The following is a 16,660-nucleotide window of genomic DNA, read 5'->3' as shown; positions in this document are numbered from 1 at the left end:
CTCAAAAGTATGTTAATTGAAAATATTTATTTTAAATTTGTCAGGATAATATAAATGTTGAGTTGAGTAATTTTCTGAGTTTTTGCATATAATTCAGTGCCTTAACTTCAATAATAATTGGTTACTTCTAACCAGCATCACACATGAATTAGGCAAGAGCCATATGATCAATTGTAGTTTAATGTGATTTATTTCTTCATTTTTCAAAAATTCATATCATTGGTTCACTCAAATATCAATGCTGAAATTTTTGCAGAACTTTGCCATCATATATGTGTACAAAATGTGCAAACATCAAATTTATATATTCAGTCTCACCACAGATAACTACCTGCTAACTTTACAAAAAATAAATATTTTCAAATTTCAAAAATTTATAAAAAATTAAGGGAACATTTGTCAGTGTTCTTGCTCTATAGAAAGCTAGTAGTTTATTATATCTAACTAGAGAAAAAAATACACTATGATAAATCACTCCTCAGTTGTTGTTTTTGGGTCTAAAAAGTGGATTTTCTAAGTTTTCAATACCAAACTTTGGAGATCATTTTGACTGGTTATATTTGACTGTAGGGTAGTTTGGGTGATAAACGATCAAGTCAGTTGCAGTGTTGTGACTTAACCCAGTGCAAAGAGATTCAAATTAATGCTAATATCTCTAAATTGAAAAGTCATTATGTGCTTGCAAATAAAAATAGCTGCCATTCATTAACGTTGTGAGGTATTTTTTTTAAACTGTTTTGAACTTCTCAATTATAGGGTAATCACACACACAAAAAAATTAATTATGGTCAAGCAATCAACCTAATTTTTATTGGATCTCTTCACTTGAGTTGACCCTATAGTCTGGGTAATATGTGCTCAGTTTTTTCATGCATCTCAATATTTATGACATCATATCTCATGAACTATATTTCGTGCAACATTATAATTTTGTATTCAATGGTATACACTGATACTGTTCGTGAAATCTCTGCAAATAGAGTTAATAATAAAGAAGTAGTAAATTAAAGCCTTGTACCAGATGCTGAAGTTTTACTATGTGAACATCGAAAATGTAGTTAAGCAATTAACTTTTTCTTTCGTTATTATGTGGGCGGAGAGGGGGGGGGGAGGTGCTAGTAAGAAAAATTTGGAATTATGTGTAAAGTTTGTTGGAAGTCACCAAACACTTTCATTTGCAAATCATCATCATCTCATCACCATCTCAGCCTTTTCCCGTGTCATGTGGGCTCGGCGTTGCTTTGCTGAATCCTTCTCTTCCATAAATGCCTATCCAGTACTTCTTCTCTGAGCCATCCTGTCTCCCATAGGCCCCCTGCTACCTTGTTTTCCATCTCAGTTTCAGTTTTCCTCTTCTCCTTGATTTCTTGGTCTTCAACTCCTCTCCCCACGTAGTACTCCCCTCTTCTCTGCACATGTCCATACCATCTTCGCCTACTGTCTTGGATCTTCTTCCCTATGGACCCCACTTTCACTGTTCCCCTGATGTACTCATTCCTTAGTCTATCCTTTCGTGTCACCCCACTCATCCACCTTAACATTCTCGTTTCTTCCACTTCCATCTTTTTCTCTCATTCGCAAATACTGAATGAATATCATCTGGTTATTGGTGCAACATGTGTATGCTGTCTCAAGATATATCCACAGTTTCTGGCTGTAATGTTTTTCTTGTTGTGTTAAACCTTGAACATAAGAATACACTGCTTGATTAGTAGATTACTGCAGCATTTTACATTCTTAAATTCGGTCGATAATGAAATGAAGCACTGAAAAAACAAATTTTTATTGCTCCTGTATGCTGTTATATAGGCAGCCTGCAACTGGGAGAGTGCACACTTTTATCTGTTTCATGTTGTTGTTGTTGTTGTTGTGGTCTTCAGTCCTGAGACTGGTTTGATGCAGCTCTCCATGCTACTCTATCCTGTGCAAGCTTCTTCATCTCCCAGTACCTACTGCAACCTACATCCTTCTGAATCTGCTTAGTGTATTGATCTCTTGGTCTCCCTCTACGATTTTTACCCTCCACGCTGCCCTCCAATGCTAAATTTGTGATCCCTTGATGCCTCAAAACATGTCCTACCAACCGATCCCTTCTTCTAGTCAAGTTGTGCCACAAACTTCTCTTCTCCCCAATCCTATTCAATACCTCCTCATTAGTTACGTGATCTACCCACCTTATCTTCAGCATTCTTCTGTAGCACCACATTTCGAAAGCTTCTATTCTCTTCTTGTCCAAACTGGTTATCGTCCATGTTTCACTTCCATACATGGCTACACTCCACACAAATACTTTCAGAAACAACTTCCTGACACTTAAATCTACACTCGATGTTAACAAATTTCTCTTCTTCAGAAACGATTTCCTTGCCATTGCCAGTCTACATTTTATATCCTCTCTACTTCGACCATCATCAGTTATTTTACTCCCTAAATAGCAAAACTCCTTTACTACTTTAAGTGTCTCATTTCCTAATCTAATCCCCTCAGCATCACCCGATTTAATTTGACTACATTCCATTATCCTCGTTTTGCTTTTGTTGATGTTCATCTTATATCCTCCTTTCAAGACACTGTCCATTCCATTCAACTGCTCTTCCAAGTCCTTTGCTGTCTCTGACAGAATTACAATGTCATCGGCGAACCTCAAAGTTTTTACTTCTTCTCCATGAATTTTAATACCTACTCCGAATTTTTTCTTTTGTTTCCTTTACTGCTTGCTCAATATACAGATTGAATAACATCGGGGAGAGGCTACAACCCTGTCTCACTCCTTTCCCAACCACTGCTTCCCTTTCATGCCCCTCGACTCTTATAACTGCCATCTGGTTTCTGTACAAATTGTAAATAGCCTTTCGCTCCCTGTATTTTACCCTTGCCACCTTTAGAATTTGAAAGAGAGTATTCCAGTCAACATTGTCAAAAGCTTTCTCTAAGTCTACAAATGCTAGAAACGTAGGTTTGCCTTTTCTTAATCTTTCTTCAAAGATAAGTCGTAAGGTTAGTATTGCCTCACGTGTTCCAACATTTCTACGGAATCCAAACTGATCTTCCCCGAGGTCCGCTTCTACCAGTTTTTCCATTCGTCTGTAAAGAATTCGCGTTAGTATTTTGCAGCTGTGACTTATTAAACTGATAGTTCGGTAATTTTCACATCTGTCAACACCTGCTTTCTTTGGTATTGGAATTATTATATTCTTCTTGAAGTCTGTGTGTATTTCGCCTGTCTCATACATCTTGCTCACCAGATGGTAGAGTTTTGTCATGACTGGCTCTCCCAAGGCCATCAGTAGTTCTAATGGAATGTTGTCTACTCCCGGGGCTTTGTTTCGACTCAGGTCTTTCAGTGCTCTGTCAAACTCTTCACGCAGTATCGTATCTCCCATTTCATCTTCATCTACATCCTCTTCCATTTCCATAATATTGTCCTCAAGTACATCGCCCTTGTATAAACCCTCTATATACTCCTTCCACCTTTCTGCCTTCCCTTCTTTGCTTAGAACTGGGTTGCCATCTGAGCTCTTGATATTCATACAAGTGGTTCTCTTCTCTCCAAAGGTCTCTTTAATTTTCCTGTAGGCAGTATCTATCTTACCCCTAGTGAGACAAGCCTCTACATCCTTACATTTGTCCTCTAGCCATCCCTGCTTAGCCATTTTGCACTTTCTGTCGATCTCATTTTTGAGACGTTTGTATTCCCTTTTGCCTGCTTCATTTACTGCATTTTTATATTTTCTCCTTTCATCAATTAAATTCAATATTTCTTCTGTTACCCAAGGATTTCTATTAGCCCTCGTCTTTTTACCTACTTGATCCTCTGCTGCCTTCACTACTTCATCCCTCAGAGCTACCCATTCTTCTTCTACTGTATTTCTTTCCCCCATTCCTGTTAATTGTTCCCTTATGCTCTCCCTGAAACTCTCTACAACCTCTGGTTCTTTCAGTTTATCCAGGTCCCATCTCCTTAAATTCTCACCTTTTTGCAGTTTCTTCAGTTTCAATCTGCAGTTCATAACCAATAGATTGTGGTCAGAATCCACATCTGCCCCTGGAAATGTCTTACAATTTAAAACCTGGTTCCTAAATCTCTGTCTTACCATTATATAATCTATCTGATACCTATTAGTATCTCCAGGATTCTTCCAGGTATACAACCTTCTTTTCTGATTCTTGAACCAAGTGTTAGCTATGATTAAGTTATTCTCTGTGCAAAATTCTACAAGGCGGCTTCCTCTTTCATTTCTTCCCCCCCAATCCATATTCACCTACTATGTTTCCTTCTCTCCCTTTTCCTACTGACGAATTCCAGTCACCCATGACTATTAAATTTTCGTCTCCCTTCACTACCTGAATAATTTCTTTTATCTCGTCATACATTTCATCAATTTCTTCATCATCTGCAGAGCTAGTTGGCATATAAACTTGTACTACTGTAGTAGGCATGGGCTTTGTGTCTATCTTGGCCACAATAATGCGTTCACTATGCTGTTTGTAGTAGCTAACCCGCACTCCTATTTTTTTATTCATTATTAAACCTACTCCTGCATTACCCCTATTTGATTTTGTATTTATAACCCTGTAATCACCTGACCAAAAGTCTTGTTCCTCCTGCCACCGAACTTCACTAATTCCCACTATATCTAACTTTAACCTATCCATTTCCCTTTTTAAATTTTCTAACCGACCTGCCCGATTAAGGGATCTGACATTCCACGCTCCGATCCGTAGAATGCCAGTTTTCTTTCTCCTGATAACGACGTCCTCTTGAGTAGTCCCCGCCCGGAGATCCGAATGGGGGACTATTTTACCTCCAGAATATTTTACCCAAGAGGACGCCATCATCATTTAATCATACAGTAAAGCTGCATGTCCTCGGGAAAAATTACGGCTGTAGTTTCCCCTTGCTTTCTGTTTCATAGTGGAGATTATTGTTTGTTTGGGATGCTGCTTGGGAAAAAGAAAAAAAGATAATGGAGGATCATTCTATGTAAGCGTTTGTTCATACTTTGCTGTCAGAGTAGTTGGAATTACAGTTAAACCTGTAGGATTACATGCACATGGTCCTTTCTCTGGTGAGGAAGTAATGAAATTAATTGAAATGAAATAATGATTTAGCGAAGATGATGACTGTGGCTGCAACATACGGTAGTACTATTGGAATAGAACACACAGCAGTAGATAAGCAAGCAGTGGAGTCTGAAAAGGATGTATATTGGGAGTGTATTGACAGGGCCTTACAGAATAGTTCTGTTTTGAAGATACCTCCCAAATCTGTATTGTAGTATTCTTTTATTTTTATTTACATTTTTTTAAACCACAGAGGATGGTTGATATTTTCTTTTCAATATTCAAGAATGATGTCAAACTTTTGTAGTTCCTGTTTTGTTCGCTAGATCTTGGGTCTTGTATGTGTTTTTTGTGGAAATTTCTGTTTGTGCTTGTGCCTGCTGCTACTTGTTAACAACATGTTTTGTTTCGAAAAATAAAATACAAGGTGATTAACATGTTACACAAGCACTGTCTTCAGCATTGTGCAGGAAACATTACCCTCGTAAGTAGTCCAGCCACTACATCCTGCTGGACAGGTGGCACTTTGGTTAACAGAGTGTTGTTGCTCATTTACTGAGCGATTTGAGTATACTTCGTTTCCTTTGTTGTGTGTAGTTTCCATTCATTGCATTATAGACAAAGGTTCAATAAGTACAGGGTGACACACGGGAGATGGACGGCTTTTAATGCAATAATACTCGGCCAACTTTAAAATTAATGCATGTTTACTTACACAAAATCAAAGCTCATTATTTTTCATTTTGGTTAAAAAAGTTATTTGTGAAAAATAATGTCGTCAAGGTGATGTCCAACATTTAGAATGAAGGACTCAAGACTCTTCTCAAAATCCTCCATCACACAGACTAAAATCTCTGCAGGGATGGCAGCAGCAATTTCTTGAATGACTGCATTCTTCAACTCGTCCAAATTTCGTGGTTTGTGGTTATAGACACAGTTCCCCACACAGAAAAAAGCCACATACTGACAAGTCGGGAGACATGGGAGGCCAAGGAACATTGCCAAACTGTGAGATAATCCGGCGAGGAAACATGTGTCTAAGAACTGTCATTGAAGTGTTTGCGGTGTGCGATGTTGCTCCATCCTGCTGGAACCAAACACATTTTAAAGGGATTCGTCATCTTCTTAGTTATGGTTTCAAGAATGTTTCAAGCATATGAATGTATCGAACCGAATTAGCAGTAACTGTGGCCCCGTTCTCTTCAAAAAAATAAGGTCCAATAATGCCAACAGAGCCAAGAGCACACCAGACTTTTACTTTTTCTGAGTGTAGAGAACACTGGTGGATAAGGTGTGGGTGCTCTGGAGCCCAGTAACATAGGTTTTGCTTATTTACGGTCCCATTTAAATGAAAATGAGCTTCATCGCTCATCAATAAAATTTCATTTTTATTTGATCACAAAATCACTTGCATTCTGTAAGCGAAGTCTTCTCGTACAGCGAAATGAGTTTCCTTAAGTTGTTGGATGAGCATTTTGTAGGGATGGAATTTTAATTCTTTATGCAAAATTCATCTAACCGATTCACAATTGATTCGTAACTCACTAGCATGACATCTAGTTGATGGTCCTGGGCTTCTGACTGCCGCTTGCCTTACCCTTTCAACATTTTCTGGTGTCGTTACTCTGCGTCTCAGGCCAGGATGCTTCTTATCCAGTATGTTTCCAGTTGATCTGAAGTTTTCCACCCATCTGAGGATTGTGTTATGGCTCGGAACAGCTCCATGTCGACTGACATTAAACTGCACACGAAACAATCGCTGCATTGCAATAATAGACTCACCACTTTTCACGAAACTGTTAGAGACAAACACTTGATGTTGCAAGCCCCACTGCTCAATAGTGTCCGAGTAAATAAAATGGCGTCTTGTGTGGATCAGAACTACCCCCACCAGGGCCACCTCCCACCACTGCGCCCTCAGTACTACGCATTTCAAAACAGTCCGTCTCCCGTGTGTCACCCTGTATTTCTTGGGATGAACTATAAAAGAATAATTGTCATTTGACGAATTAAGGTTACCTTTATAATGAAATTTCCCGTTGTACAAGTTCCCAATGCTTTGCCAATACATAGGTTAGTAAAGAAATTTTGAGATTGGATCTATGTTAAGATAAACAAAACTCTAAAAAGCCAAGTGTTTCAAACAGGATTAAACTAGATGATTTAGAAGTGGATTCGGAAAGAAGTCCAAGAAAATAGTCGCATGTTGAGATGCACTTTTTTCCCAATGAAGCATAGTTGCATTGATCTGGGCACACGAATTCACGGAACAATTAACAACTGAGTTCTGAAAATCCTGATCGGTTGCATTGAGAGCCTCTCCTTGCATCAAGAGCTTCTCCATGACGTGAAAACAGGATTGTTTGTTAGTGTTTAATGGTACTAAATGTGAAGGTCAGAAGCACCTTTACTTGAAATAAATCGAGATGGGAAACAGTATTTTTCTTTTTTCTGTACAGTTAGTTCAACACAGCTTATTGGACCTGAGAATTTACAAAAGTACGTAGTTATTTCATGAAGCATAACAGAAGAGCACACACCTCCAATGCGTCTGACAATATTACGAGGTGTTTGTGATGATAAGATAGTGTGTGTGTGTGTCTCCTGTCCTACAGTCGTGTGTGTGTGTGTGTGTGTGTGTGTGTGTGTGTGTGTGTGTGTTAGATTCCAAATCACTGGCATTTGTGTTTTCTTTCCTATAATTAAAAATTCAATATTTGATCACTGTGGGGCCCAAGCTTGTTTGCTCTAAAAAAGGAGTGGTGACTTCTCTCTTTTAGATAATTATGCCTGGGCTATTATGTTTGTTAAGGTGGATTAGAAAACAGGAAGCCAATATAAAGATTGTATGCCATTAATAGAATGTACACTTACATACAAACATAATTAGTGTCCTTGAAGTATTAAGATATCTTTTTTTCTGTAAAATGGAGGGAGAACTGCAAATAAAACATTTAACAACCCCTTGCTCTATGGCTTCACAACACTATACAATTTCATCACCTAAGAAGTATGCACAAAAAATGTGTAAAATGTGTAACATAAGTATTAAACTTTGATGATTTAGAGACACTGTGTTAAACATCACTTTGAATAAATGCTGACAAATGAGATTGTGGAATCACTGTCAAGTTATCTTATTTCCTTATTTCAGCAAGCACTAATAGCAAGAGAAGGAGACCTTCTGACAAGAGAACGTCTCTGCTGTGGTTTGTCAATATTTGAAGTGGTTCTGAGTCGTCTCAGAAGCTTTCTTGATGATCCTATTTGGGTGGGACCACCACCAACAAATGGTGTAATGAATGTTGATGAATGCACTGAATTTCATCGTTTGTGGTCTGCTTTGCAGTTTGTGTACTGCATTCCAGTTGGGGAAACAGAATTCACTGTAGAGTAAGTTTTCCAGGAAACTTAACTTTGTTTCTGATATATGGAAGTAAAAACAGTCTGTGTTTATTTTTTAAGAATGAACTCTTTTTGCTACTGTGTGAAGAGCCAACTTCTTTGAACTATGCTACTCGTCATTAAAATGCAACACCATAAAGGCAACTGACAAAAAATGTCTAATTGGCATGAAGTTTTATCATGTGCTTAGATGTGTAAATGGTTAGCATTTCAGGACAACCACACAAGTAGGTAGGAGTAACTCAGTCTACATTTTGTTGTTGTGGTCTTCAGTCAGAAGTCTGGACTGAACAGCTCTCCACAAGACTTTTCATCCCTACATAACTACTGCAGTGTACTTCCATTTAAGTGTGCTTACTCTATTCAAGCTTTGCTCTCCCCCACAGTCTCTTTCTTTTCCCTTTGTTACCATATTAACAATTCTGCGATGTCCAGGATGTCCTATCAGCAGAGTACTTCTTTTAGCATGGCTTAGCAATAAATTTCTTTTTCCCCCAGTTTAATTCAGTGCCACTTCATTAGTTGTTCAATCTACAAATTATTTTGCCGCCATTTTTCTGTAGCGCCACATTTCAAAAGGTTCTGTTCACTTCTTGTGTGAACTGTTTATCAACCACTTTTCACTTCCATATAAGGTTAAACTATATACAAACTTTCTGGACATTTAAATTTATATTTGAGGGTAACAGACATCTCTTTTTCATAAATGCTTTTCTCACTATTGTCAGTATGCATTTTATGCCTTCTCCACTTCAGCCATAATCAGTATTTTGTGCTGCTCAAAAAAAAACTCATATTCTACCTTTGTTGTCTAATTTTGTAACCTAATTCTATCAGCATCACATGATTTAGGCAGACTACATTCCATTGCCTTGTTTTACTTTTGTTTATGGTAATCTTATAACCTCTTTTCAAGATGCTATCTATTCTGTTCAGTTGTTCTCCAAGTTCTTGCCCATGTCTGATAGAATTACAATGTTTTCAACAGACTGCAGAGTTGTTATTTATTCTTCCTCAACTTTGATTCAGTTCCATATTTCTCATCGGTCTTCTTTATTCCTTGCTCACTGTACAGTTGTAGTGTCAGGTATAGGCTACAACCCTGTCTCAATCCCTTCTGAGCTATTAATTCCCTTTCGTGCCCCGCGACTCTTAACTACTGTTGTTTGGTTTCTGTGTTAGTTGTAAATAGCCTTTTGCTTCCTGTATTTTACTCCTGCTATCTTAATAATTTCAAAAAGCATTCTACAAATGCGATAAATGTAAGTTTGCCTTCCCTTCACTTATTTTCTAAGAGAAGTTGTAGGGTCAGTATTTCAGTATTGCCTCACGAGTTCTTACATTTCTCTAGAACCCAGACCAGTCTTCCCCAAGATTGGCTCCTACTAGTTATTCCAATCCTCTGTACATAATTTGTGTCAGTATTTTGAAAACATGACATATTAAACTGATGGTTTGGTACCATTCACTCCTATGAGCACCTGTCTTCTTTGAAGTATGTATTATTACATTCTTTATGAAATCTGAAGGTATTTTTGTATGTTTCATATCTTGCACACCAGGTAAAATAGTTCTACCTTCAATGACTCTCCGAAGCATTCTGATAATTATGAGGGACTGTCATCTACTTCAAGGGCCTTGTTTCAAATTAGGTCATCCAGTGCTGTCAGATTTTCTTGCACTATATCTCATCTTCGTCTACTTCATACATTCTGTATATTAGCAAATATTACGCAGTGGGTTTTGTTTGAATATTTGTTGTTTGTGAAAAGATCAGGTTATGTCCCCAGGTAAAAAGATGAAACACCTATCAGCATTTGTCGGAATTCGACAGCAAAAGGATTGTGACTCGTCAAGAATTTCATTTTTCATTCAGTATTGCTGCGTTAGGCAGAATCCTGTGGCTGTGAATATGCAATCAACGGGATCAGGAGGGCTATACTCAACACTATGCAGGATTTCAAAAGATGTCCTCAAATAGCGTGTGAGTGGACACAGTTTGCTCACATGGCCATACAGAATCATACAGCCCTATAACGGGCTTGTTTACAGCAAGATAAGTATCTACGCAGGCAGTTATGTCTGGAGCACCAAAAATTGTCAACACCATAATCATTGTTGCGTTTGCCTGTGACACGGCAGCTCAAAGAGGCATACTGACAGTGATGTGCCCAATGACAACACTGGGCGAAGGAGTAGCATAGTATTGTCTTTTCAAACAAGTCCTGGTTTTGTGTATGCATCATAAAAGACAAACCATGTGTAGGGGCTCCAAGGAGAACAAATGCTGTTAGATTGCATTTGTCTTTTGTCATTGTCATTTGGGTCCAGCAGTTGGAGAGCTGCTTTGGTTATCACAGCCCTGATTTGGACAGTGGCCATTGCACATCTGACACGTTAAGACCGCTGACTTTGTCTCTGAGATGTTACCTTTCTACAAGAAAATGCAAGACTGTGTGTTGCCCCTGCTGTCCTGCCTTCCCTCAATATAGTGGGAGTTAGATGACTGACCTGGCCAAAATGTTCTCCAGATCTCTCACCCATTGAAAACATCTGGTCACAGGTTAACAAGAGACTGGTGTGCCAACTGCTATGACTGATGAATTCTTACGAAGACCTGAAGCAGCATGGCATGAAATGCCATGGCTAGCTTAGTTCAACTCTATGTTGAGCTGGTTTACAGCCGGTGTTGCTAAAAGTGGCAGCTCTTTGTAGTAAATTTCACAATCTGCACCAATACAAATTTAATGATTTATTCTTCCTACACAACTGTATATGCGTGATACATAACATTTTATTTGCTTGCTATCATTTATGGTATTGCAGTTTTAATGCCCAGCAGTGTAATTAGTTATAAGCACATGACAAGAGAAAGAAGGAGGCAAGGATTACAAAAAGTTACTATTGTTTAAGAAGTATTCAGACACTTTACATTTTTTAGTATCAAAATGTTATGTATTAATGATTACATAGAATGAAGTTTAATTTGTATTTTTTTAGTTTTATTAAGTTGACAGATACATAAATTGTCCACTAAGGCATCTCTCTTGTGCAACTAGGGAGCTGTTTGGAGAAGGTCTGAACTGGGCTGGCTGCACTATGATTGTTCTACTGGGACAACAGCGTCGCTTTGAGGCATTAGATTTTTGTTATCATATATTGAGAGTTCAAAGAGTTGACAACAAGGATGAAAATGTTAAAGGAATTGTAAGTACATTTATTGTTGTCCTATTGTTTTAGAAAACACTTTTTACTGGCATCTGTCTGTTCACCATAGTCTCACAGTAATGAAATTCTGTCTGTAACCAAATAGGACAGGTTGGTTGTACCGGGACTTGTGAAAAATGAATCACCCAGAAAGAATGGTCTAAGCTCAAAAAGTGTAGAACAATATGTCAGAAATAAGTGATTTAGATTATAGAGAAATGGCAAGTTGTTTTCACTGAACATCATTATTACACCAAACTGTGAAATGAAACAGAAATTGTAAAGCAGCAAATGGCGCAGATGAAATATCAGGAAAAGATTCTTGGTTGGAACTATGAGGGTTGTCCATAAAATAAGGTTACCAATTATTTTTCACAATGGAAAAACATGTCTGTTAGTACTGAATAATACATGTGTGGAAAGCTTAGACTTCTACCTATTTTTTGACATAATTGCCATAGAGATAGGTGTATTTTTGCATTTGGTGTACCATCTTCTGTATGTCTGCATCGTAGGACTCTCCTGCCATGTCACAAAGGTAGCTTAAAACTTCTTTTTTCAGCTCCTCTCCAGTTGTGAAATGTGTCCCACCCAGGCATTTCTTAAATTCAGGGAAGAGATGGAAGTCACTTGGAGCTATGTCTGTGCAGTAGGGCAGGTGTGTGACAGTATCTCATTCAAATTTGTTGATGAGATTGGTTTACAGCCAATGAGCAGACAAGTGTTTTCCTGATAGTAAAGCACTCCCTTCATGGCATGCCTCTTCTTTTGTTTTGGATCACTGTGACATAAGTTCTTCAACAACAAAATCAATCAATTTTTGGAAAAAAAAATTTAATTGGATAGATAAAAAATCTACTCATCAAGCAGCAGCAGAACACACACATAAAAGAAGCTCTGTACCAGTATTTGTGAAAAATGCGTCATCTAGAAAGAACGGTCTAAGCTCAAAAAGTGTAGAACAATATGTCAGAAATAAGTGATTTAGATTCTAGAGAAATGAGAAGTTGTTTTCACTGAACATCATTATTACACCGAACTGTGAACTGAAACAGAAATTGTAAAGCAAATGGCACAAAGTTCTGCCAGCTATGACAGGTGAAATATCAGGGCTAGATTTCAGAGCTAGTGGGCTCTCCTTGAAGCAGAAGCGTTGAAGGGAAAGGAAGAGGGGCGAAGGTAAAGGACTGGAGAGGCCTAGGAATAGATTTTGAGAAAGTCACCCAGAACCATGGGTCAGGGGAGACTTACCAGACATGATGAGAAGGAAAAACTGATCATTGGGGACTGCACTGGATGAGATTTGAAAACCTGAGAGCTTAAAGGTGGAAGACAGGGTAATGTGCAAGACAGAGATTACTGCTTGAACGTCATGCATGAGTTAATAAGGGTGAAAAGCTAAGTGCATTGTACGTAACAGAGGTGGGAAGGGGCCGTGAAAAATAGGCAGGTAAGAAAATAAAAGATGTAGAAAATTAAAACTGAGTGAGGAAAGGAGTAGTTATTGTGAAAAAATGTTGAGACAGAAGAAATTAACGTAAATTAAGGGTAGGTGGGTGGAGGGAACCAAGGACATGTTGTAATACTAGTAAGTCATTTTTTGCACACAAAAAGCAAATCACAAAATGTAATTCAAACCAGACATGAGTGGGAGCTCCATCTTTATCGACTGCCAAGGCAAGACTGAGCATCACACACAGAAGACAATTACTTGGAGGCCATTGGATGCAATAAGCAATCTTGACTCCAGTATGAACACCCCTCATTCTACAGCTATGTACACCATGTTCAATTGTGGGAAGAATATCCAAATCTTTTCTGAGGAACTGGAAGCAGTGCGACCCTGCTGCATACTTGCCCAACACTGCCTTAGATCATGAGTATGTGGTATACTGTTGCTCTGGAATGCATTCATCAAAACCTCCAGTAAGCAGGGTTAATGCTTTGTGAACTCACATACAGCTACAAAACAAGAGATAAATGTTGATGGTGTTGAGACAGCAACCAGCCACAAATTTATTTTCCGTTCCTTTATTCAAAAGGTACCGTTACGGGTTTTGAATCATTATGATTCATCTTCAGACAATTTTCATGCTTTCATTACAATTTTCATGTTTCCTTAACAACATGTGCATTTTTTTACATATTAATTGTCCTAAAATATAAATAATGCATAATTATAAGCACGCCACACAGATGGTTGTGTTACAGATTTGCATTGGATAAGACTTACGTGAAATGTCGGTTTGGAGTGTTTGTTTTCATAGTTTACGTCCAACAGATGTAAATACATTCCCACTGCATTCTTATCGTTCCACATGTAAATTTTTCTCACTGAACACTTTAGATTTGTCACAGAATAGATTTCTAACACGCACCACATGTTTTGATACATATGAAGTGCTTATAAACATATGAGTGTCAAAGGTACTATGATATATCATAACATTATAAAGATGTCCCATGTTTGGAAAAAGATCATGTATTCACTTATGCAACTGAAACGCCTTTTATGTTAGCTAATTATTTTCTTTTATGATAAAACAGCTAACTTGTAAGTTTTAGCATTTGAAATACTTGGATATGCAGAAAATGCTGAGACAGTAATTAAAGCAATTCATTTTTCAGGCACTGAAGCGAATGGTAGACAGAATTCGGCGGTTCCAAGTTTTGAATTCACAGATATTTGCAGTGCTTAATAAGTTCTTGAAGTCAAGTGATTCAGATGTCATGTCTGTGGAACATGTCCGTTGTTTTCCACCACCAATACATCCTTCTTTGGCTGCACAAGCACATTATTACAGGCCAGAACATCTTCGACAGGCTGTTCAGCATTAAACTTGCTGGGTCCATTCCAGAATAAAAAAATACTGTGATATGCATCACAGGTCAAGATAACACACACAGTCTGTATGCAGTTGAAACTGACATCTGACAAGCAGACATATGTCATTTGTACTATGTTATAACCAAAATATTTATGTTTAGTTTGGTAGTTTTCAGTGCACTTGCATATTTGCACACGTTCATACTGCTTCCAGAACTGAATTGTGAACACAGTATTAACTATCACATTGCTTAAAAATATATTCCACTTGCCATTTTCTATCCTGTTATTGTATTTGTATATTTGATAAAATATATTAAAGTTTTTTTAAAAACATTTTGTAAAAATCTTTTGGGAGGATGTAAATAAATGAATGGAAATAGAAAGATGTTTCACAATTAAGTCTACACAGTGGGGCATGAGCAACTTTGATAGGAGAAATTACACTGAAAGGTAAGAATTGTGGCCAGTTCATTAAGGTGATAGCTGTACTGGGATCAATCATGAAGAAATTAAGCAATCTTTGTATTAATTCAGGCAAGAAGAAGATTACTGTATCTCTAGCAAGTAACAGTTTATACTCATATTTATGTCTTGTGATAAAGGAGACTAAAATAACAATACTCTTTAGATTATATTCCACATATTAAGATACAGTATTGATGTGATTAAGCAGATACACTTCTTGCCTCAGAGAATCATTGATATGTTGAACCATGGCCATGTACACTTAAAAACTTCGACCCAAACCAGTTATAGTATGTTCTGCACACAAGACACATGTTGGGTACTGCTGCGAGGGAACAGAAGACCTGTAAAGGTGATGTACGACTTGTCAGACGTGGTTTGAGAACATTTTTCCACCCAGGCAACATATCATTTCCCATCCCTCATCCATTAGTTGCCATTCCTTGAGCTCTTGGCAAGACCTTAAAAAATCTAATCAGCAGGGTAATAGGTTGTTTCTCTACTAATTACCATGTCTGTTTAAAAAAATCCAGAACTTTGTCCATGAAATTATTCTGCACTCACCTTTTACTTATTGTGCATGGTCTCCTTCGAAATACTCTACTCCACGATTGATGCACTGCTCCCAATGCCATTTCCACTTTCAAAAGCAGTCTTGGTATGCCTCTTGCTGGATTGAACAAAGTGCCATCTGCTAATTTTCTTTAATCTTGTCTATCATTGCAAATCTTCATCCTTTCAATGAGGTTTTCAGCTTTGGAAATAAAAAGAAGTCTGCAGGGGCCAGTCTGGAGAATACAGAGGGCAAGGCAGCACAGTGATTTCATTTTTTTGTGCAATAGTCATGCAACAACAGGGATGAGTGTGCAGGTGCTTTATCATGATGCAAGAGCCATAAACTGTCTTGTCTTGCCACATTTAAGGCCATTTCCTTCTCATATTTTCTCGCAGGCAATCGCAACAGGTTCCGACAGTACCATCGATTAACAGTTTGTCATCTGGCACAAATTCATGATGAACTAATCTTCCAAACTCAAAGAAAACTCAGAATGGCTTTGATATTTGACCTATCCTGACAAGACTTTTGTGGTCTTGGAGATTGTTTCCTGGCCCATTGTGATGTTTCCTGATCCACTGTGAAGATTGAACCTCGGTCTCAACATCATAACCCAACACCCACCTCTCATCACCTGTTAACGATTCTCTTAAGGAACATTTCATTCTCATTTGCACGATCGAAAAGGTCTTCACAGACTGAGGTGAAGATCATTCTGGTCGTGACTCACGAGCCATGAGACAAACTTGGCAGCAACACAATGCATTCCAAGATGCTGTGTTAGGATTTCATGACATGATCCAATTACAATGTTACATTATTCTGCAATTTCTCGGAAAGTTAGTCTTCGATTGGCAAGCAAACAATTTCATCAACGTTCCTGCCATGAGGGTTGTTGGTAGACGGCAAAGGGTGTCCTCAACAAGAGTCATCTTTAACTTCCATCTGACCATTTTTAAACCGTGTGTACCATTTGTAACACCAAGTACGGCTTAAGCACTCGTCACCGTAGGCTTCCCGCATCATTTGGTGTGTCTCTGTAAAGGTCTTATTGAGTTTCACACAGAATTTAATGAAGACACATTGCTCCTGTAACATCTCGAAATTTCCAAACTGTGCAACACAACATTATA

General features: G+C 38.1%; 1 protein-coding gene across 2 annotated transcripts in view; it reads left to right on the top strand.

The window, feature by feature from the left end:
• LOC124804749 (cytoplasmic FMR1-interacting protein) overlaps positions 1-14,837 on the top strand; it is a 143,335-nt gene extending 128,498 nt beyond the window's left edge. For both annotated transcript variants that reach the window (XM_047265053.1, XM_047265051.1), the window contains 3 exons: positions 8,219-8,457; positions 11,529-11,676; positions 14,305-14,837. In XM_047265053.1, coding sequence (XP_047121009.1) covers positions 8,219-8,457; positions 11,529-11,676; positions 14,305-14,514 — 597 coding nt within the window. In that variant the 3' untranslated portion in view covers positions 14,515-14,837. The remainder of the gene's footprint in view (positions 1-8,218; positions 8,458-11,528; positions 11,677-14,304) is intronic.
• The last annotated feature ends 1,823 nt before the right edge of the window (positions 14,838-16,660 follow it).

The sequence above is a fragment of the Schistocerca piceifrons genome, chromosome 7, assembly GCF_021461385.2.
Source record: "Schistocerca piceifrons isolate TAMUIC-IGC-003096 chromosome 7, iqSchPice1.1, whole genome shotgun sequence".
Lineage (NCBI taxonomy): Eukaryota > Metazoa > Arthropoda > Insecta > Orthoptera > Acrididae > Schistocerca > Schistocerca piceifrons.
The sequence above is the reverse complement of the archived record's forward strand: the minus strand, read 5'-3'. Positions and strand labels throughout refer to the sequence as shown.